The following is a 24,101-nucleotide window of genomic DNA, read 5'->3' as shown; positions in this document are numbered from 1 at the left end:
TAGAGCGAACTTCTCCGTTTTGAATTACATATCCAACATAGAGTACCAATGTCTTTACAAAAGAACAATTAGAAAAATTAAAAGAGAATCCGCCTTTTAAGTAGGGATCTAAAACGTGTCCAATATTTCTAAAGCTTGATCTATCGAGTCGGCAATAATTAGGATGTCATCCAGTAAACAACAGCGTACGAATAGACGAGGTCGTCTAAGGCATTGAGAATGGCCCTATGGAAATGGACGGTGCATTTTTCAATTCAAACGGCGTCGTTATATACTCGTATTGTTCGTCGGGGGTAACAAATGTTGTGTACTTCGTAGAATTAAGATGAATAGGGATTTGGTGAAACCCGCTGGTCATGTCCAGACTAATAAAATATCTCGCTTTTGCAATCTCGCGATTTGATCCGAAATAAGAGGTAGAGGATACCGATCTGCGATCGTATTTTTTATTTAGTTCTCGAAAATCTACACATAATCTATCTGAACCGTCTTTCTTCTTCGAGAGTCCCATAGGGCTCGCAAACGGTGAATTACTAGACCTTATAATTTTTGCTCTAATTAATTCGCTTATTCTCTCACATACTATTCTGCGTTCTTCCTCGCTAAGTCTATAAGGACTTCTTCGTATTATGATGTTAGGATTAATTAATCGTATTTCTAACTGACCTGTATTTACGCGAGTACATAGGAAACTCGTAACGAATGGATCTTTCGAATTTTTCGAGAAGAGAAATTAATCGACTTTTATCATCACCATGTACCTCAGTGTCAATTTAATTAATATCGATCTCGTTTTCAGCGGTTTTATTACAGACGCCAATTAGTTTTGTTTTGCGTATAGCGAGGCTATTTTGCGTAACATTACGTCAGCACCTTGACATAAAAATTTCAAGGTCAATCACTATATCATATTTTAAACAACTATCAGTAAGGACATGAGAATTTATCCACAATGCAAAACCACTAGTACATATAATGGACAAGATTTGAGATGTACGTTTAATACGAATCTTTTTTATTCCTCCCTTTACTACCACCACATCAGTCGTTCTTTTGTCAGAAAATCTCAGGATTACAGATTCTTTAATTAATGGACACTCGGCTCCAGAATCGGAGTAAAATGGAAATGACTCGCCCAGATGACTTGATCTAGCCCAGTTGACGCTACCACTACGTAGAAGTTGGTTCGACGCTCATTATTGAAATTAAAGTTTCCTCTCAGGCTCTGCTTCGTAAAGGATTTTCCTCCATAATCAGATTGACGCGGTTTCCGGGTTAAAACGCGGTGGCGAAAGATTTTTCATATAAGCGACTGAATTAACTTGCGCACGATGGCCGTCTGCTTTTGCACTGTTATAATCGGTAATATAACTGATCCCACTTCTGATGTCGGGTTAACGTTGGAATTTTAGGCGTTCGACGAATCTTCGCTCGAATTGACCATCGTGGTTATGTATTCTAGCTGATCGTTATTGGTACCGAGGTGATGATTACAANGAGGTTACAGGTAATGACGGCAATCGGACAAACGAGATGTCGATGACAATGAATTTAGGTTCGATACGAATCCACGGCCACGGGAAGACGAATCCGATATGATACACGATCCTGGTGTGACTCAACGTACAAGTCGTACTTCTCTCAATAACTCTCTCAATAACTAGCTCCATAACTTTCTCAATAACTAACTAACTCCCAGTACAAATGGAACTGCCCTTATATAGTCCTTTCCCCACCTCTCGGGTCAATCTTTATTTTTAAGGAGAGCTGCATAATTATTCCATACCTATGTTAGTACACGTCCCTCCCGTGACCGTGGCTACGTTCGGTGAGCCCAAGCCCATCGTCATAAACCTTGAGCATCTATAATCGGATTAGAACATTACAACTATTTCTTAGTTTTATTACTTAAGTGTAGCTATAATAAAAGTCTGGCCTAGGGTATTGGGGGTTTTCCCCCCGAAACATTCCAAAAGAAAGGCCCCGATGCTCTTTCATCTCCGACATATATATATATATATATATATGTCGGGTTCACATTATAATTAGGGGCGTGTAACGAATCTTCATTTGGATTAGACATTGTTATTATGCAATAAAGAAGATATTTACTAGTACAAATATGATTATTACAGAATTTGACAAGTAACCGCGGTAATTAGATATACTCGAGATACTAATGACAATGATCCTAGGTTCCATAACGAATCCGCGGTTAACGGGATAACGAAATGCGCTTTCTTCCAAAGCCCAATTTGTACTCAACTTGTTTGCCTACGGTACAAGTATTACTAAACTAACTCTTTGTTAAAACGTAGAATATTCGCCGAGCGTAAAGACGCTGTGTAAGTCGCTAATGAGACCTCACGAGAGAATGATCTTCCGTCACGATGATGCTGCAGACGAAAACTATGATGGGGTGTGTCTAAGGACACGAGATCATCGGAGGCTCCGGTGTCCTTTCATCTCCGACATATATGTAATAACGTCTATGGAATATATTGTAATTATATCCTGATATTTGTGATTTATTTATAATGAATGGATTGTACAGATATAGACAGAAAAACGATGGTTGTTTAATATGAATTAGTCGCAATAACGCGCTACAATCTAGACAATTCTCGCCACAACGGATCCAACGTTCTCTCTCACGTGGACCACACTCTCTCGACAACGGTAGCAACACTCTCTCTGACTTCCCGATTGACACTCTTCCACTTCTCAATTAACAACTAACTACTGCCTTCGCATCTCTTTTACCTTTTCTTAGACCCACCACGCACATGTTCCGCAATCGCTCATGGCCAGGGTCACGTAGACCTTTTCTACGAAACTATTCAATTGAAGGACCGACGACACATTTATGGGCCCATCGGCACATATATATATATATATATATATATATATATATATATATATATATGTATGTATGTCGGGTTATCATTAGAGTTAGGGGCGTATAATGAACCTTCACGTGAATTGGCCATCGTTGTGATGTACTCTAGAGATGATATTTATTGATACAAATGTGATTATTACAGAGTGTGACATGTAATAACGGCGATTGGATGATCGAGATGTCGATGACAATGAATTTAGGCTCGATAACGAATCCACGGCCAACGGGATGACGAATGCGATATGATACACGATCCTGATGTGACTCAACGTACAAGTAAAACTTATCTGAATGAACTGAATCGCAGTCCAAGTGGAACTGCCCTTATATACTCCTCACCGTACCTCTCCGTATATAATTACTCCATACCTCTGTCAGGTACACGTCCCTCCCGTGACCGTGGTTACGTTCTCATTAAAAATAAATAAACACGTGTTTGAGCGTTCTTCGAAATTCAATCCTTACTGAGGTGAAAAGGGGGTAAGCTGTATATATATACCCTATATAATAACCGTATCTGTATGTCCAAAAGCTGGAGATTTGGGATATGGCAAACATACTCCTTATTAAAAATAAACAAACACATATTTAAGCGTTTTTGAAAACTCAAATTCTAAATGGTGTTGAAACAGAGGATAATAAACATAAATTGTCATAAAACTAAATATTGTGCACGTAAAGTGGCGGCCGGGCGGCTAGTACATGAATATATTAAATCAAGTTTTCTTACCATTTGCAAACACTGAAATGTTAAACATTTCAAAAGCATATAAGTGAACGAACCGTTATTCTATGCAATTACCTTCACCATGGCATTCTCTCTTCGCCAGTTTCCAGATCTTAATCCAATCAAAATATTATGAATTGATGTAAATGAACATATTAAAGATAAAAGAAATAAAAGATTTAAATACAGTTCACACCGTTATTGAGGAAAAACAAAATGTTTAATTGATCGTTATTAACGTTTAATCGAATTCAATTCACGTCGTTACGATAAGATTGCATTTGCCAAAAAGGAAGAGCAACTCGATGTTATTAAAACGTTTACTGTGGTGACTTTTTGAAAGAATTTTCCTATTTAGCGGTACGATACTATTGCAACCCCATTCGCATTTCGACATATATACTTCGTATTGCATTTTTGTATTTAAAAAATTTGTGTAGTAATATCTATTGATAACGAGAAGCATTGTTCCATTCTTAGCTATACGGGATAAATAATCCCCGTACAATAGCCCGGTACGTCTTTTACACTATGGTACAACTAAGTTTCGTAGAATTTTTCACTATGTTATGTTACTTTACTATGCAAAGGTTCAATTATTATTTATTAGTATTTATATCGTTGCGAAATGTAGAAAAATGACTGAAATATTAGTTTCGCAAATAGGGGAAGTCCACTGAGAAAGAAGCCGCCCAGGATGTAGGTTCGTTACGGGGCCTATATGTCCCGTACCGCAGTGAACGTATTAACAACATTTTGTATGCAATTATTTAATTAATTTACCGTATATTAATAGCATTTCTGTGGTTTTAAGAAGCTGTCGATCATTTAAAAAACGCGATGCGACTAAATATTGCAAATATTTGTCATTTACTAGTAAGCACGATAAAGTTACGTTACTATTATATTACATAAAAGTCTAATACATTATGAAAGTCTTAACATGTATGAATTTACTATGTTAAAAATGATGTTTACGAAACAACAATTTTATATATTTTCTAAATTAAAAAAATACTACGCGGAGGTAATGAGCCCCCCCCCCCTCCCCCCGAAGTTGGAGTTCTGTGAAATATTATACAGGTATATTGTATAATACAGAATAGTTATCGTTGCTTCACAAGCTTTAACCTGAAGTGTCGTCCAGTGTTCACTATTATTGCTCTTCAGATTCCGTTGCTGTATTAATACCTATATTTTTAAGCATGATTCTTCATAATGTAAAATTATGAATGTACGAAAGTGTGCATTTGAGGGACGTAGTTGATATTGGTTGAGAATTTTACAGTTTTGTTAGCGCAAAGTGGAAACAAGGTTCATCGTTCATAATGACTTTGTAAGTAAAATTATTTCCTTCCTATTTGATACTTCTTAAGTTCAGATTAAAAATTTTAGGCATAGCTAATAACTCAATTGTTTCAATTTTTGCACTACTTGAACTTCATAAGTATGTAAAAATAAGTATTTTATTTAAATACCAATAACGTCTTGAGCATCTCAGATTGTCCAGAGTATTCCCTTTATTCTATCTTTATTCTATCGTACATATCTATATCCTCGGAATCGCTCTTCTTTTTACTTTAACCTTAGGTATCTCATCTCTATCATTCGATCCTCAGTCACTTGTTGTTCACGTTTATCACATGTTAACTGTACTCTTACTCACGATATCACGAAGCATTAACTTACTTTTAATAAGATGACGTTACGAAACCTCTGTTGTCTGGATAATAATTATAAGCAATAGCGTATACGTATCCGGCTTTCGGATACGACACTCAAATAAGAGGGAGTTCGGATAATGAAGCATTAGAATAATGGGTGATCAGATAAGAAAGAAAAGCTTGATTTTTATTTTATTTTGAGCAATAAAATATCCAAACCACCTCCAGATTCACACTGGTACTACGATTTACAGCCTTTGGTACAGTCTGCCAATTCATTATAAGTATCTCTTAATTAATCAAATTAAATTTTGAGCACCTGATACTAACAGTTAGGATAATAGTGCTTTTTTTTGGAATAGCTAAAAAATTATTATATTAGTGTTAGTATCCGCTGTATTGGTTTACTAGTAGATTTAAAGTAATGCTATGGTTACTTTTATTTACGATTACTTAGGTTATTTTTATTTGAAAAGGAAATCTTAAGTTATATATACATATATTGGCGCCATGTAAGTGATATATGTCACATTTCTTAGTCATATTCTCACAAAAGAACAAAACAAAAAATGAATTTCGAAAATTATCTTATCTTCATCTTATCTGATTGTTAATCGTCTAATTGATTTTTGTCGACTGGTTTGCCCACATGATGGTTGATAACGAAATTAAACGAAAACGGTGTAAATATTGTTAATTACATTACATTGTAAAGAAAAAGACTCATGATACGCTTGTAAGAATTCTTAGGCAGGACATTGTATTCGAAATTGTTTGAAAAAACTTCATTACGATATGCGATGATTTAAAAATTTACATGTCTAATATTTAATAATTAATTAAGTTAAATAATAAAAAATAATTAATAATTAATTTTATTCATCTTAATATTTTGTAGAGCTTCATCCCTTTTATATATTTTTTATTACAACAAAATAATAGCATCATTTGTGAAACAAATATGCATTACTTTCGGACGCATATATTGCGTCATCTTTCACTGTATGAATGTAAATAAATTAATTATTAATCGACGATACTGCTGACGCACCATATGCGTCTATGACATTTTTAATAACGAAAAAAGTATACGATATAAACTATTAAGTAAAATAGAAAATGCATAATATAGGATAATTACTGCTACGTATATGCGTATATATGTATATCCGTAGATCCGATAATCAATATTTGTAATTGTACTAACAAGTTATCTAACCACATATTCATAATACGATTTTTTGTTTTAATTAAAATCGAGTAGTATAGAATGTCCTTTTATATTTAACAGATAATTTATGTAATTTTGCAGGCTGTACAAATATGATTAAAACGGGGTAATACAAAATAATATTTCACATTATTTGCATTATTTGCATTACTATATTACAATTCGACGCAAAAAGTATTGGCGAAATGGTAGAGGAAGTCGAAAGTAATAACGAGAATGATCGAGAGTACACTAGAGCCCCTCTTATCCGGGCAACCATTATCCGAATAGTCTAATATCTGAACGTTCTACAATACTTACCTGTACCCGCAATACCTACAATGTATTTATCCGAACATAATATTTCAGTTTACTGTGTTTCGGATGCCCTTTTCTGTTTTAAATGTATCCATATTTTATTAGCAGTGACATATAATGTATTCTTTCCTTTATTCGATTGAGTGATTTCTAATTACAAGAGTTTGGTATGGAACTTGGATTGGTTTGGGGTTAGGTTGACGCTTGAATTTCGATTGAAAAATTCGAAAGTGATGTAAGTGGAATAGAAATAGCAAAAATGTATGCAAAAAAAATGTGACCCTATGCAGTTACTTATGTTGAAAAAATTATATGACTCAGCGGCAAAAACGATATGGGACACATAAGTATTTGAAGAAACTACCAAGTAATCTTAATCTGTATTTGAATAAATGAGAAATTTCATATTGGAAAATTGATTGTTCTATCATTCGAAATTCCATTTTTTGTTTTCCGAGTTTTGTCTCCCTATTAGTTGGGATAGGGGAAGCTCAACCGTAACAATAAGCTTCAATGATATATCTTCGTTAATCGATTTTCATACAGTGACTTGTATTAACTTCAGAGTGAGTTGAAACTTTTCACACAAACTGTGAAATATAGAAAATAGGATATGAGTTATGAAAGATCAAGTATAGTCGTGTTTCCAATGTATGTTATATAACGTTATATATCGTTATATTAAATTTTCATACTAATTATTCTATAATATTTTAATCCGTTGTACAGCGGTAATTGCAATAACAAACAAATACGCTATATAAAGGTAGGAACTAAAATATTTGTTTAAAATTCTGCAGGAAACAACGTGTCTGGGCAGTATGCGAAAGGATGTCTGCTTTGTGTGTGGATTTCCAATTTTCCTAGCGGAAAAACTGGTCCTCGCCCATGTTGCTTATCATCGTACTTGCTTTCGCTGCGCTCGATGTAATAATCAGTTAACTATTGGTAATTATTATGAAACCGAAGAAGGGCAATATTGCTGTGAAACCTGTCCAGATGAAGATATTTCAGTACAAATAACGCAAAGTTATGACTATCCTACATTTAACGAAATTGAAAAGAATAACATTGATTCCAGTTGTCAGCAATTTTTTAGCAATGACGAAAACGTAAATAAAAAACCGTCTAGTGATAATTCTATCGAGCGGATGGATCACGAATCGATGGATCGCGTTGTTATTCCTGATTTAATAGCGCAAACTTCTCGATTACGGCTCAATTTCATATCGAATCAACTATTTTCGGAAAATGATGAACAGATTTCTCTTGATAATATGCATAGAAGAGAAAATCGAAGTGGCATCGAGGGAGATGATACAAATTTAAAGACAGAAAGCAGAAATTTAGTATACCCATTTAATACTGAGTACGAAAAACAAAGTAAACTCGAAGAAGAAAATAAACTCAATCGTATTGTCACTTGTTTAAAACTACCTGATGAAACTACAAAACCTGATAATGACGGGCTGTTGTTAAATACAAACGTTCATGATTACGTCCATGAACGGTTAAACATTGATAAACACGAACAGGATCAAATAACAATAACTTCTGTAGCTTCGCTTCATAATGTAATTAAGGAAACAAGAGCATCTCATAGCAACGACAAAGAATTATCGGATGAGACTAGTTCTGAGAGCAGTTATTCTATAGTCGAAAAAAGATGTAGAATGTTTGAAAAGAAAAAAGATGATATCGAAAGGAATAAGCTTAAAAATCATGATACTGAAGCATTAAAATTCAATATACAAACTAAAAGGCATAGGACTAAAAGTATAGGAAACAGTGAAAGTCCGATAGTAAATCCAGATACGACGATGCAGGAAACAGGCATCGGTCAAGATAACACTCGAAAATATAATGCAGAAAGCTTCGATAAAGACAGTTCGACACAGATTGCTCCTTCCGAGTTATTATCATCGTGTGTATCGAAAGTTAATAAAACTTTATCAATTCCTTTGGATACAGAAAGTATTGAACATCATACATCTACGATTGCGAACGATATTAATTCAACAAACGTAATATGCTCTAATTTTAATGAAGATTATCCTGAAGATTTAAACCCCTTTAAAAGTGACGAAGAACAGGAGGAGCCGGAGGAGGCGGAAGAGGCGGAGGAGGCGGACGAGGTGGAAGAAGAAAAAGAAAAAGAAGAAGAAGAAGAAGAGGAAGAGGAAGAGGAAGAAGACGAAGAAGGAATTACTGATAAATCCGTGACAACTATGAACAGTTTAGTAACTACCGGAGATCTAACAAATCCTTTTGAGAATGTAGAAGAAACAGAAAAGAAGGAAGTTATTCTACCAATACCAGCTTCGAGAAGTAATTTTAAAAGTGGTAAAGCTAACCAACATTTCGTAGAAGGATCAACAAAACGACGTTTAGCCGCACCACAGATTAATCTAAATCCCTTTTGGAGCGACGAAGAAGATCACGATAGCGATTTGGAGTTCAAGGAGAGAACATCTGAGATTATGCCTACTCCTAAACCACGCACAATTAAGTATGTACAAAAATTACAAGTTTGTTAAACTATACTTTTCATTGTTGCAGCGTGCTAACAATGTTTAATTGCGAAAATAATAGACAAATTTCATTAGTTTATCCAGCACAAATTCGATGTAGGTAGAGATACCTATACAGATACATTACGCGTTAATCATTTTGTAACCATAGCAAGACGGAAACGTGCTTCTTCCTAATACAAATCTACATTTCTACAATGAATCATGAAATTATATTGCAATACCGTACATAAAGTATAACGTATGAGAAGCCATATGTTTCCTTCCATTTTTATCTAATCGCGAAACTTCGTAACGTCGAACACAATTCAAGTCGATCCTACTAATTTTTGTCCAAAAAATTATTACCAAGTCCCCGAAATACAATTCATATATGTCTAAATAAAAAATAAATAAAATAGAAATTATTTCATACTTTTTGGCGCATTTCGAAGTAGGTAATATTTTTTTTAGCAAAAAAATCTTTTTTGATTTAACGGAACTCGCACTGGTAGTTATTGTCGCGTTATACAAATTTCTACAAAACCGAAAAACTTCAAGATGTTGATTTTAAACTTTGTTTTGTCTCAAAAGGTAGTTTATATACAGGATATATATTTTGTTTTGTTGTAGGCACAACGAGCAAAACCCAAGTAAAAATGGACGAAAATCGAACGACACTCGTGATTATTTATCCATATCAAATAATTGCTTAAGAAGCCCAGAATCAGGGATACATACAGGAGGAGCTTATAGAAAAAAGAAACCAGCACCGTTACCACCAAATAAGAAGGAATGTGTTTCCGATCAGCGCACATCTTCAATGTCTAAACTACAATGCAGTTCTGCCGAATATCGCGTAATTTATGACTACAATCTTTTACAATCTACAATACTCGCGTAAAAATTTATTCCATCGTTTATACAGACTATTACGTCCCATGTGAAAAGTACAACGAACGATAGCTAAAAGTATCGAATTTTTTGTTATTAGGATTCACCATCGCATAAAACATTTAAAACACGTAAACCAAGACCAGCTCCACCACCACCAATTCCAGTGTCAAGTGGTTTTCAAGAGTGTCCTATGAATAAATCACACGATGCCAATGTAGAATATAACATATGGGAAGACGAAAAGACTAATAAAGATGAAACAAATAGAAACAGACAGAGTTTTCCACACATAACATGCGAGGAAACTTTTCATTGTAGATCATATTTAGACAAAAGTATGGAAGGAAAATGGAAAAGGAAGAAAGGGCCTGCTCCACCTTGTCCAATACCACATAGAAGAAAGGTAAATGGAAACTTATTCATTTATTTTACATCTGTTGTGACATCCGTTACATCAGACGACCGCAACTGTAAATTGCGTTGTAGCTGTAAGTCTAAGTGCGAGTCACGTAATTCCATAATTCCGCGAATTTGAAAATACCAAAGTTCGCCTAACTCTTGCGACAATTCCATTTAGAGAGATTAAGATCCATTTGCGTCCTGACATTCGAGGCCGCTTTGTTTTCCTTAAAACTGATCGCGCCGTTCCGCGGCTCGACCGTTCTGTACACCGAACGTCGTTCTCACACACGCTTCAACACACTTCAAACAACCAAGAAGTGCATATTATATATAGCTGTATAACAGTAGTATAGTTGATAGTTATATATATGTTCGTGTCGCGTGTCGCGTATTGTGCCCATCGTATCATAAGGAACCTTGTTACCTGAACCTACGCCAGTCCTGCCAACATTTCTTTTCTCACCGTTTGAAACAACATCGACATAATTGAAAACATAAATAAAAATAAGCTTTTCGGCCATTTTAGATAAAAGTAATGTCTCTTAAGGATGTTAAGTTGGAGTTGGATGAAATAGAATTGCAACAACAAGGCTTAGAAAAGCAAGGTGTCCGATTGGAACAATTGATAAGAAGTAAATGTGAATCTGGATCACAGATTAACGGTAAATATGTTTGTTGTGCCCAAATCTCTCTATTAATGAAAATAGGAAAGGAAAAATAATTGCGATGAATAATCCAATTTGAATGTCAACATTTCGGAAGCGTATAAGAAACCGGTAAATGAAGAAAAAAATGTCCTTTAGAGATTTGCACGCATATGCTCTATTTTGGAGGAAATCGCGAAAAAAGAAACAAATAAGCTCTTCGCTTCTTCACTTATTTATACTTCTTCTTTATTTGTGCTATCGTCCATTTAATGAAGATATTGTTCAAAATCTGTACCCACTTGCAGCAATGCACGCGATACATCTAACATTGATAGCTCTGAATTGTAGCTAAACATCGCTTTAGTAATATTTGGTGCACTGCAGTTACGATTCGCTTTCTCAGAACAAATAAGCCTAAATAAATAAGTGAACAAGCCAAAATTTCTTTGTTTCTTTTCTCACTCTCGCGATTTTCTCCAAAATGGAGCATAAACGAGCAAATCTCTAAAGGACGTTTTTTTCTTAGTTTGTCGGTCCCCTGCATGGTTTCCTGTAGTTTTGACATTTAGATTTGGTATACCCTGCTAAATATGGACGATTATACTTTGTATAAAATACAATATCTTATATTGTATTTATATATATATTTACAATTTTCTTCTACAATAATACATGCATAATATTGTAAACACTACAGATATTTCCCTTGGAACAGACGTAGAAGAACTAGTCTTAGAGTTATTTACTTTAGTAAATGAAAAGAATGAGTTATTTAGACGACAAGCCGAATTAATGTTACTCCGAAGACAGCAGAGATTAGAAGAAGAACATGCTGAAGTGGAATACCAAATTCGATGCTTAATGGCACAAAATGAATCAACTAAAACGGATTTTGATAAACAAAGAGAAGAAGCGTTGATACAAAGGTTTAAGTTCAGGCCTTTTTTCTTTTTTTTTTTAACAGCCATTCGTAAATGATAAAAAAAAAGTGCAATGAAAGCTTAATATTTTTATCGATAGATTGATAGAAATTGTTGAAAGACGAAATGAAATTGTTGACTGCTTGGAGATGGATCGTCGCAGAGAAATAGAAGAAGATCGGAGTATACATCGTCACATGGACTTATTTGCTGGCAAGTACAAGTATAATGAAATGAAAGTACCTATTACTGACCTATCTTAATAAAGAAAATTACATTGTTCATTGTTTAATAGCTAAAAATAAAAACGATTTATCATGCAATGATATGGATACAACCGAAAAGAAGAAAAGAAAACAAAACAAATTAAAGGAGAAAATAAAAGAGAAGAGACTGAAAAGAATATTGAAGAAGGATGTTGATAAGGATGTAGATGAAATGGAGTTGACACTAAAACGTCATACTAAGCGAAAATGGTTTTAATTTATTTCGATACTTTACTTTTAATTACTTTAATATTCCAATCGAATACTTTAAGTAAACGTTACTGTGTGTAACTCGCTAGAAAATGCTACCTCGAATTTCTGATTCAAAGATTCTTTAAAATAACGTTCCAAATGAAAGTACGTGCCTATGATTGCACACGGAGCGATATCTCGAAATGTTCGATCTAATAAATTTTTATTTAGATAAGATTGTATATTCTTTATGTATATCATCATGTATACTGTTTGTATAAAATTATCAATCTAAATAAAATTATCAAACAATCTGAAAATGAAAACATGATCGAATGAAACAGCAGCTGTTATTATTAAACGACTCAACTTTGGCATCGTTTAGATACAGCCACAATAACGAAGGATTCTTCGCATAAACGTTTACGTACATTTGTTGTGCGTTTGGTTTCGAGAAAAAGGTAATATTACGTTTACTGTTGTAGACGAAAGAGTACTATGTCGTTTATATTATGAGTATTATGTAACGTCAGACATTTAGGTTTTAGTAGTTGTATTAACGAAAAACTTTATTTCCAAACGTTTTATTACAACAAAAATTAGAAATGTGTATCAATTCGTATGCGCGCGATCAAGAGATATTATGGATTATGCATACCATTTTGAAAACGTTGAATCGATTGTTTTATAGAATTAAGCAGAGGTTATAGAAAAACACTTGTCTCGGACACTTAATCTTTCGTTTTAGCATTCAAGCGATGCGTTTTGATAGTCATAAATCATTTCACGTCATTATACAATATCTTGAAAATGAAGGGATAAAAAATTGATATACTTTTCGAAGTTTGTTCGTTGAAACCTGAAGCGATTCTTTAAAACAGAAAGAAATTCTCGTTCTTTGTATAGTCACTGTTGGAAATATAGCGATGTCTTAAATTTAGTGAAGCGGTAAATGTCATATATTTTGATCGTTGCAACGACGACTTCAAAAATTTTGGGTGAAATAATAGAAGGACGTTAAAAGTTACTGCTGTAGGATCAATCAATACCGTCTATGATACTATAATTTATGACTTCGCTATTTCCCTATCAACGGAAATACAGGGTGAGTCAGTACAAACTATCATCTGGAATCTATTCACTTTATCTATTCACTTTATCTATTCACTTTATCAAAAATTGTTTGAAATGAAATAGATTATTGTATTTAAGGGGTCTGGTCAAACGAATATATTTTGTTTTTTTTTTCTAACTATATTTTCTAAAGTATTAAAGTGACCTTGAGCTTTTTAAATGACACCGCATATTTTTTACAACATTAATCGATCCAGTTGGATATTCTCTAGAAAAAGATATTAAACTATTTATACCGAAAAACTATTAGTTTAGCAGATATTTTAACTTTAATTTCTGAGAATTAGTATATGAAAGGTAAGGGAGGACGCGAAGCGGTATTCTTGTACAATATTTACCTAGTCTTGATCTTTCATACGTTAATTTTGATAGCATCTCGGCAAGGTATAAAAAAAAGTTCACAAATTTTTAACACTTCTGTATGAAATTCAAGACTATTTGATTTAAAATATTCTACCTATTTGAGAGAGGAAATAGAAATTTTAAAGCTTCCTATATTAAGCCCTTTTTCTAAAAATACCTTTAAATTGTAAAATCGATCAAAACATCTTACATCATCCACAGATATATTTTTAAAAGCAAGAAATGTTAGAATTTTCAATTTCTTCGCAGGCCGGCGGCTACATAGCTCCCCATACTATTTTAATATCACATGCGACATTATCGGTTCAGTATAGAATAAGATACCAGCGCTATTTACGAAGGAATGGCAGGAATAATAATTAAATCAGTGATTGATATATTCATAATCAAGATCGATCTATATTCTATCAGAGAGGAAATGAGGAAATGCTCACGTCCGTGGTTCAAGTTGCTTCACAGTACAGGTGCTGCACCATACGGCCAAGTACTGAGTTTAAATAAAATTAGCATGTGCAAGAACTTATAAATTAGGGATTGTATATATGTATATATAAAACTAGAGAAAGTAGATATGAACTTTTTTCCATAGAACCGTACAATTAAATAGGTTCTTGTAGCGTGGAACTCAATACTCAGCTCGTGTCTATGCTAGTATGCAAGCAAACAGGGCAGATCCCTAAATGTTATAGGTTCTTGTACATGCTAATGTCAAGTAAACTTAGCATTTGGTCGCATAGTGCAGCATCTGTACTATGATACAACACTAGATGTACGGGCGTGAGCACTCTCATTTCCTCTGTTACTTTTAATCTCATCGCACGCGTATCTGTGCCTTTAGAACGACGATGTCTCTAATGATGGTCAACCGCCGTCCAATCATTTATGACCTTTATGTCATAGGGCATTTAGGCTCTAGAACATATTAAGTTACAAATTTTTATTAAATTGTGTACGAAAACTTGAATAAGCCATTAAATCAATTTCAAATAATAGAATATATTTTTTCATTTTTAAAAATGCTTTCATTAAAGAATTGGATATAAAATAAAAATTTATTTGTAATAATTGGATGATATAAATAGCCTTTTGCACTTAAAAAATGATTATTTAAGAATTATTATTTGAATTTAAATTTATAGTTTAAAAATGTTAGGAATCGGAAAATAAAATAAAGAATCAAATTTTATTCCCCACTAATGAATAAGTAGTACGCAATCTGCAATATACTTTGATATTTCCTTTCAATCCTACTATTACTTTGTGTATAATTCAAAGTTTTCTCATTCGTTACGACAATTTGAGATGTTAATGTACGTATTTTTTCTTCCGATTCATTTGTTGTTTTTTTATATACATTTTCATTCACCTTTAACGTATTTATCTCAAGGCGAAGTTCGTTGCGTTCTTTCAAAATTTCTGCATTACTTGTAAATTAGATAATGCATTATTATTCTCTTATACCAACTCTAACACAAATCAGAGAACTTACTGTCTCAGGAACAGTGCTAGGACCTAGGGAGTAGGATCAAACTCAGATGTACCCTCGTTTATGGATGTACTTACATAGTTATCGGCTCCACTAAATATTAAAATTAATACGATAATAATGAAAATATACACGTTTTAAGTTTATCTTATAATTTATAATTTTTACATCTCGTCTGTGCTAACTCTAACAGTAAACTGCTAATAGATTAAATTTGTTGCCTGTAAAGCATAATTTGTAAAATTATGAAAATAAGAATTAATTATTACAAACTTTTCTGTTCCATATTACATAAATGTATTATTAATATTTCACATCTTATAAACAGATCTTATAACATATTCGCTATTAATTTACAACCTAACCTCTTTCAGAATTTTTATGATATTTCGCAAACATGACATCGTTTTTGAAAAGCCTTAATGGATTTCAACTGTTTAGTAGACACTTAAAACAAAGGTATTAGAATTACTAGAATTATTAGAATAGAACTAGTTAGAATAATATATTTATACTTGTAATAACTTACTTTAATGTTTTTGTAAAATAAATTAGTTTTTACTGGTACAATTATTTTAGCCTCAACATGATATCTGTTCCTGCTCGTGGTAAATTACAAAATCCTCCACCAAAGAAACGTCACCCACAGTGGCTACCAAAACCAACACGTATAGTATGTATTTGAAATAGATAAATAACATTTTTATTTTTTACTGTTTCGCATATACTCTATATTGTCATTTTTCATATTAGCGTTATAATGAAGAACTTTCTCCAGAAAACAAAGAATTTCTCTCTGAATTTGTATCAGCCAATAATGGTCTGCTCGGTGCACAAAAATCTCCATTAAATGCAGAACTTGTTCAGTCAGCAACATGGACTCCAAACTCTAAACGTACTGGTTTAATTGGGAAAAAGATAGGAGTATATCCAATGTGGCTGAAAAATGGTAAAAAAGTAACGACAACGCTAATACAGGTATTTTCTAATATAGTAAATATACTATAATAATAATCATATGAAATACATTTTGATTTCATATAAACTCATATATCTAATTTCTTAATAGATTGTAGATAATGAAGTTATAAAATATATGCCACCTGAAGAATTCAATCCAGTTAAGCGCACTAAACATTTACAACCTAAAGTAAAAAATGGTTGCCTCGTATTAGGTGCAGTAAATATCGATCCGCAGCTAGTATGTCATATTTCCTATATCTCTTAATATTTATCTAAGTTTCCTGAATATAATGTTTGTATTATCAATTTGTACAGCTTACTAAGGAATATTATGGAATATTTAATGCAGCTGGAGTTACACCAAAAAAAATATTAATGAGATTTGTAGTTTCACCAAATGCTGCTCTTCAACCAGGAACTCCTTTGTGTGCAGCTCATTTTAAACCAGGAGAATTTATTGATATACGAGGAAAAACGTAAATCTCATTTACTAGTATTCTCTTTTTTATACATGATATGTATAATATGTAATCCATTGCATTGTTCTTTAAAAACATAGTATAGATCGTGGTTTTCAAGGTGTCATGAAAAGGTGGGGCTTTAAAGGTATGCCTGCTTCTCATGGTGTAACAAAAACACATAGAAGACCAGGCAATATAGGCTCAGGAGGAACAAAGGCTAGGGTAATGCCAGGTACTAAAATGCCTGGACATATGGGAAATCGTTGGCGTATTCTCAAAGGTGTAAAGGTAATTCATCATTTTTACTTAGCATACATCTATTACATTTATGATCTATTATTCGTCTTTCTTTTGGTTGCAAATATAGTAATTTAAAAAGACATTCTTTTAATATATTTATTACTTTTTGTTATTGTGAAATATTATATATGATACAAGTAAAACAACAATTCAAAATACGGTATAATCTTTTTTCTTATTATTTTTTTTTATGTATCACAATATATTAAACAGTACAATTGAATCTTTATTTTTCCATCGAACCACATAATTTGTTTTGTTTTCAATTGTAGAATTAGAGTGAATGATCAAGATGATCTATCAGTATAATAACTATATCAAATTATTGTTTATACATATACTTTATATATGAACACTATTTGTTGTAAATATTTTTTTCAAGTTTTATACAAAGATAGTGCATTTTTTTTTTGTAGTTTTACAAAAAAAATATTCGTGAAGTTGAAGATCTATAACTACAAGAATATACTCAATTTTTTCATTTATCTTAAATAAAATTAGTTAAAAATTATGCATAGCATTTCAGCTCAATCTTTTGTAACTCTCATGTAAGGAATCCAGAATTGCTTTCCATATAAAATGTGTTTAGTATAGAAGTAAGATACATTGAATTCTGAAATGTTTATATGAAATATTTGAGAATGTAGATATTTATGATGAAACATTTGTAACTTATCTCCTTACATCATTCAGTAGTTACAAAACGTCAATTCTTTAAAACTATATTACTTTTGAAAGGAAGATACATTATACAGCAGTGGCACTTTAAAATTATTTTACAACAGCTAGTGAAAAACATATATTCACAATTAGTCAAACTTATATAATTCATTTATCATTTATTTTAAAATTATAGTTTGTAATGTAAATAATATAGGAAATTTGCAAGAATGATAAATTGTGCTAGGAATATACCAACGTCATAACGTTACACAATGTGTAATAACTTTTTCCCTTAACACTCTGATATTAGAGCGTATGAAAGATATTAGCAAAAAATGAAAGAACTATTAGTTATTAATAATAGTTATTAATCTAACGGAAACTCTCAAACATAGAATTAAAAAGTTTAATTAATTTCCTTATAGCATTATTCAAAGACATGCCCCAGTTATATGACTATACACAAAAATTTTACAATTATTTTAGATCACCAAGAATTATAAATAATAGAATAATATTAATCTGTCGCAATTGCAATAGCAATAATTGTAAATAAATTTGTTGTTAAGATCCACTTTTTAGAAAGAATCCATCAGAATTAGATTAATAAATAATTACAGCGATGTAAATATGTTGAAAGATTATTAACAATTATATGTAATGGCTTCAGATCACTGTTAAACTTTTGTGTGTATGTTGCAGATACTACGAATAAACACTAAATATAATGTAATTTGGGTATTAGGTCATAACGTCCCAGGAGAGGTAAATACCATGTGTTATTTGTATGATACGATTTTACCTACTAAAAAAAGTACGTCACCACATTTTCCTACATATTTACCGAATAATGAAAACACGAATGTACTTCCTGAAGAACTTTATGCGGATGATGTTCACCCATTTAGTAACCCCACTATTGAATATCAACCAAAATCGTAATTGTAATAACGTAGTAAATAAAAAAAGTACTTTATAATAAGAGGACATATTTTATGAAAATATTTAAATCTCTTCAAATTTCTAGATAACCTGCTTATTCACGCAATCGAGAGTCTAGGCAAAGATTAGCAATTAACGTTGCCGCGTTTATTAGACAGTTTTATTGTTTATCCTCTTCCCCTTACAGAAATAATTCATAGACGTGAATTAAGCTAATAAAGAGTAGTCAATTGACTTATTTATTTAGTAATCAATATTATTATAAATTTAACATGCCTAAAATATACACGAATTATTTTATAAATGTAACATCACTAACCAAGACTCATCACAAGTTAGAGTGGAGAGCAGCATGATCAAACAATAAAAAGGATCTTTTCCTCGTTGCTCTTCAATTTAGAGAGCAAGTTAATTAATTTACTAGAATAATTTAGTCAATATGATGCATGTCATTAGCTGCATTCGGTTAAGTACCGCTCCACCAATGATTTTAGTATGCGCAATCAGAAAGGGGAAAAAGCTAACATATAGTTCGTTAAAAGAATCAAAAAGAAAAGAACACAGATTCTTATCTCAATAAGAAACTCTTTTGCTCCACGGCTTTATCTTTGTTCTGTTCTAATTTCTCTTTTTCTGGGGGGGGGGGGGGAGGAAGAGGGCAAAACATTGGCCAGTCATAATTACAGTTTTAAATTTGCAAAACCAAACATGATCCTTGATTTGATAACGGCATATTGAAATTGCCACATAAGAATATAAAAGGGTAAGTAGAATGACTCCATAACAGAGTTTGTCGGGGGACGGCACGATCAGATAAGAAATAATAGAGGCCCTCTCAGAACTTAAAACCTTCGTTCGAAATGCTCGTCGTCTGATCGAATTCAAATGTTGATTCCACAACTTGTGGCTCCAGATTCGTATCATTTGTCTAAAAGAATCATAAATTATTTTTTCTGTGTTAGAAACATCATAATAAAATCTAATCATTAATTATGAAAATAGAATAAGTACATACTTCTTCTGAAAAGTATTGCTCAATAATTTCGTACGCTAATTTATAGATTTCTATGTTGTCGTGATTTTGCAATGATTCAATCTTATCCAAACCTACAAAAATTTACAAAAATACACAAATTTCATAATATAAATTAATATACTTCAAAATAATGTGTTGTACATGGCATTAAATGCTACAAGGGCTAACCTGAACATTCTTCAATCATATTGGCCAACTGTTCAACTTGTGGTCCAGCAAGTTTGAGCATATTGTGTATACCGTCTAAAACAACTTGTACAACTTGAGTATCTTTACAGTCAAGGAGATTACAGAAAGGTGCGATAACGCCTTCTTGTATCATCCGCGCAACCTGTTCTTCATTGCCACTTATTGTTAAATTGCTGATTGCCCACGCTGCTTCCTTTTGTGTTTGGAATTCACCCTGATAAAAAAGGTAAATATATAATGATAACATCGATAAAAGTTAACAAATTTCGATAATTTTAACAAAAATATCTTCTTACATTCATTAAATTGTGAATAATGAGAGGCAGTAATCCAGCATCTATAACTGCTTGAACCTGAGATTGATTGCCAGCAGTTACATTTGAAAGGAACCAAACTGCTTCTTTACAAATTTTCTCCCTCTGATGAGTTAATAAATTGGGAAAATATGAAAGTGCATCACAATTTAATACAATTTGCGTTTGTTCGTCTGTACCCGTTACAATATTGCCAACTGCTCTCAAAGCAGCCGTTTGCACCTTAACTTCTTTGTGCGAGAGAAGTGGTATAAGACGAGGCACTACACCACTATCTATAACCATTTGGATTTGTTCATTACCACCATCAGTCAAATAGCTCACTGCCCAAATTGTGTCGACAAGAATCTACAATTTATTTTGAATATAATAAAATTGTTTATAATAACTACATGTAATTACCAGTGTATTAAATGTCTAACTTACGTTGATATCTGTGTGATGAATAAGTACGTTAAGAGCAGGTAAAATTTCCTCAATAGTTTTAACAGGTGGCGGTGGGTCTTTATTCCTACATAAATTTACGATTACCCAAGTTACATTACGTAAAAAAGTAATTGGTATATCTGGCTTAATAAACGCTAACAATGGCTGTACAACACCAAGCTTGATAACATAATCCCTAGATAGAGGACCATCTCCAATAATATTTCCTACAATAAAAAAGATCATCAATACCACATGACAGTATTGTTTACTTTAATTTACCTACCTAAAGCCCATACAGCTTGTTCACAGACATTCTGTTGACTTGAAAGTAACAAATGCAAGAAGTGTGGAACTGCACCAGCAGCTACAACTGCTTGCGTCTGAGGTGAAGTTCCACTTGCAATGTTTGTTAAAGCCCATGCTGCTTCAAATTGCAGTGACGGACTGGAAAGAAAATTATATTAATATTTAATAATAATAAAGTTGTAAACGATAAAACCAAGCATTCATTGCCATTGAAAACGTAATATTATAAACGAACTTTTAAGAAAAACTATTATGTACGTATTTCATTCTATTCCTATTTTAAAAGAAAGACAATTAATGAAATTTCTAGACCTATAAAATCTTACACAACCAGTATATATAATTTTACTCTCACAAAAAATAATATATTAAGTAATATTATAAATTAGGATTATAATCAAGGTCATAATTAACACTTTGTATATACACAAAGTCATTCACTATCATACCAATTGTGTTGTTGAAGACATTTAACTAAAATTGGTAAAATGCCACTTTCAATTAATCGATCAATCGGTGGATTACGATCTGATGATAGTAACTTTCTTGCTTGTTGTACAGCTTGTAATTTAACAGCTGGATCTGAATTATCAGCTTTTGACACTAGTTCCTTTAAATCGATTTTTGATAAATCAATGTTATTTTTATCAATATCTTCTTCATCTGGAAAAGGATGTTGTTACATCACCAACACTTAATATTCTTTCTTTTAAAAATTTTTACCTATTAAATCCGTAATAGGCACATTTCTTCGTTTCTGTAAAGTCTCATCACGTTTGTTTTTACGTAACTCCACTGTTGCCTCATTTCTTCTTCTTCTCATTTCCTGAAATATATGATATATTGCCAGTTAAAAGTTATTAAATCAACTGCTGTGTGTCGCATTTCAATATCTTTAAAATGCAAATATACTTTAAAAAGAAGATATAGATTAAGTACATTTTCATTATAGAAAAATAGCATAATTACTGTAATATTGTGTTTTATGCTTTAAAAATTAAGAAATATGTATTATGATGATTTTACCAATCTATATTGAAATAAGATTGAAATATTAAACAATGAAAATGTTTCTGTTTTGTACAATGTAATAAAACATGTAACAATCATACAATACATAGAAACATTTTGTGTTCTTTAATAATAATGCATGAATTTCTGGAAGTGATATTTATTCGACAATTTTTAAAGTTTTAATATATATTTAGTATCATAACCGAAAATACTATAATAACTTCAAAATCTAAACAAAACATCTAACAAATCTATAACAAAAAAAAAAAAATGTACTATAAAGAACAAAGTATATTTATGTTTGTAAATTTTACTTACCTACAAATACAACAATAATAGAATATGTATCTTTCAATAGAATTTTTTTAAACCAATACAATTTTATTAAAAAATTTTATGACAAATTTAGTTGAATTTCAAAACATTTTTACTATTTGGAAATAGTCCAATATACCAATTTCTTTTAAATGAGATAAACTGAAATATCACGTACATTCTACAGAACCTCAATATTTCTAATTGCAATGAAAAGATACATAAAAGCATTATTTATCTCAAGGATATAATGAGATTACATAGTAAGTTATTAATAACTTACTCATAAGGATTTAAACAAATAGTCAAAATAAAATAACTCGACTTTATATTTCTCATAATATATTTTTTATAATTTGTTCAGGTCTATCTTTGATAGTGCTATATTTGACGTTAATGTAACGATACTGTCTACTTGTTTCGGAATAGTACGATTCTATTCAAAATACGATACTGCGGTATTTGATAAAGTTATATTAACAATATTGATGCATCTTATGCTAGCTGAATATACAGAAACATGCAGAGATCAATCCATTATATGGGGCAACAAAGTATGCAAATATATTGCAGAAATTTGAAAAAAAAAAAACCAGCACCCATAATAATCTTGGATTTATCCGGTCAGTACGACAGCCGAAGTTTCCAGACGCACAACGTATCTGCGCACAATGATGAACACACCGGATACTCACTTCTTGATCTTTGCCTTTGTACTTAAAAACCATCATTCGATTCTTGCTTAGCATTTCCGCCGCCATTTTTTCAATAACTAAATCGTTCGTACTCGCTTATATTGATATGTGCCGGCACCCGGATACCCGTGACCACGGACTACTGCGAAAAATTCTGTATCCGTGTTACTGTGGTCGATTTACTTCGACAGCTGCATACCGTTGCGCGACAGCCTTAATGTACATCAATATGCAATGGAATAATAATATATAACACTCGTACTCTCTTGGATCTCGATCGACCATCAAATATTCTTTCTTATTCTTAGTCACGTTTTCTCAGCACAAACGCAACGTTTCTGCCATTTCCGAAAAGAACATCGGAAATGAGCAAGGTGGCGCTTCAGAAGACGCGTGTGTTTTCACCACGGTTTTCACTATATAACCTGCTAGTGATCTATTTTCTTTAAAAATGTTTCGTAATATTGCAGGTTTAATATGGTTATCATCAGCTAAGATGCGAGTAACACAGTAACTTTGCTACATTTTTTCAAATATATATGTACATATATTTAATTTGAAAATCATTAAACATTTTATATATACATGTATAAACATAGAAATTTTTCAAATTCGCTCTTAAAGATAACAAGTAGTTTCAACATGAACAAATATGAATTAAAGTTTTTTCTGCCAATTTATTTTTCAATAGATTACTTTATGTGTAATATTAGTTTATAAAACATAAAACATATAAAAGAATATTTTATAGCTTCTGTTAAGAAATAATAATCATTTGTTGTGAAAAATAAAATTATACACATGTTTAATTATTTTGAATTAATCTATTAATATCT

General features: G+C 32.1%; 3 protein-coding genes across 10 annotated transcripts in view; 2 read left to right on the top strand and 1 right to left on the bottom strand.

Moving 5' to 3' along the window:
- Positions 1-12,996, top strand: part of LOC122570698 (MICAL-like protein 1) — a 47,481-nt gene extending 34,485 nt beyond the window's left edge. For all 5 annotated transcript variants that reach the window (XM_043733407.1, XM_043733406.1, XM_043733404.1 and 2 more), the window contains 7 exons: positions 7,622-9,330; positions 9,965-10,190; positions 10,326-10,631; positions 11,157-11,292; positions 11,975-12,203; positions 12,298-12,410; positions 12,493-12,996. In XM_043733407.1, the coding sequence (XP_043589342.1) occupies positions 7,622-9,330; positions 9,965-10,190; positions 10,326-10,631; positions 11,157-11,292; positions 11,975-12,203; positions 12,298-12,410; positions 12,493-12,680 (2,907 nt within the window). In that variant the 3' untranslated portion in view covers positions 12,681-12,996. The remainder of the gene's footprint in view (positions 1-7,621; positions 9,331-9,964; positions 10,191-10,325; positions 10,632-11,156; positions 11,293-11,974; positions 12,204-12,297; positions 12,411-12,492) is intronic.
- Positions 12,997-13,623: 627 nt separating this feature from the next.
- LOC122570705 (39S ribosomal protein L3, mitochondrial) lies at positions 13,624-19,009 on the top strand. 4 transcript variants are annotated; one of them, XM_043733436.1, is made up of 8 exons: positions 13,624-13,760; positions 16,013-16,097; positions 16,218-16,311; positions 16,392-16,616; positions 16,708-16,839; positions 16,917-17,077; positions 17,161-17,350; positions 18,728-19,009. In XM_043733436.1, the coding sequence occupies exons 2-8, from the start codon at positions 16,036-16,038 to the stop codon at positions 18,965-18,967; spliced, it is 1,104 nt and encodes a 367-aa protein (XP_043589371.1). In that variant the 5' UTR covers positions 13,624-13,760; positions 16,013-16,035; the 3' UTR covers positions 18,968-19,009. The 4 variants fall into 4 exon arrangements, with proteins under 4 accessions (XP_043589371.1, XP_043589372.1, XP_043589368.1 ...); XM_043733437.1 differs by lacking the exon at positions 13,624-13,760 and adding an exon at positions 15,420-15,462; XM_043733433.1 differs by lacking the exon at positions 13,624-13,760 and adding an exon at positions 15,582-15,707.
- A 165-nt stretch (positions 19,010-19,174) lies between these two features.
- LOC122570702 (importin subunit alpha-3) lies at positions 19,175-23,643 on the bottom strand. Its single transcript, XM_043733427.1, has 9 exons — positions 23,266-23,643; positions 21,965-22,067; positions 21,691-21,904; positions 21,219-21,379; positions 20,933-21,159; positions 20,489-20,854; positions 20,172-20,406; positions 19,983-20,074; positions 19,175-19,895 (listed from the first exon to the last, which is right to left on the bottom strand). Exons 1-9 carry the CDS (start codon positions 23,329-23,331, stop codon positions 19,803-19,805), a joined length of 1,557 nt encoding a protein of 518 aa, XP_043589362.1. The 5' UTR covers positions 23,332-23,643; the 3' UTR covers positions 19,175-19,802.
- Between the last annotated feature and the right edge of the window lie 458 nt (positions 23,644-24,101).

The sequence above is a fragment of the Bombus pyrosoma genome, linkage group LG9 (genome assembly GCF_014825855.1).
Source record: "Bombus pyrosoma isolate SC7728 linkage group LG9, ASM1482585v1, whole genome shotgun sequence".
Classification (NCBI taxonomy): Eukaryota; Metazoa; Arthropoda; class Insecta; order Hymenoptera; family Apidae; genus Bombus; species Bombus pyrosoma.
This window is presented reverse-complemented; position numbering and strand designations above follow the sequence as displayed.

Coding starts and splice junctions, on each gene's coding strand:
- LOC122570702 (XM_043733427.1), bottom strand. CDS start 23,331: ATGGCGGCGGAAATGCTAAGCAAGAATCGAATGATGGTTTTTAAGTAC. Junction 21,380..21,690: donor TGTCTTCAACAACACAATTG/GTATGATAGTGA, acceptor TTTTCTTTCCAG/TCCGTCACTGCAATTTGAAG. Junction 20,075..20,171: donor TATGATTGAAGAATGTTCAG/GTTAGCCCTTGT, acceptor AAATTTTTGTAG/GTTTGGATAAGATTGAATCA.
- LOC122570705 (XM_043733436.1), top strand. CDS start 16,036: ATGACATCGTTTTTGAAAAGCCTTAATGGATTTCAACTGTTTAGTAGA. Junction 16,312..16,391: donor TACCAAAACCAACACGTATA/GTATGTATTTGA, acceptor TTTTCATATTAG/CGTTATAATGAAGAACTTTC. Junction 16,840..16,916: donor TAAATATCGATCCGCAGCTA/GTATGTCATATT, acceptor CAATTTGTACAG/CTTACTAAGGAATATTATGG.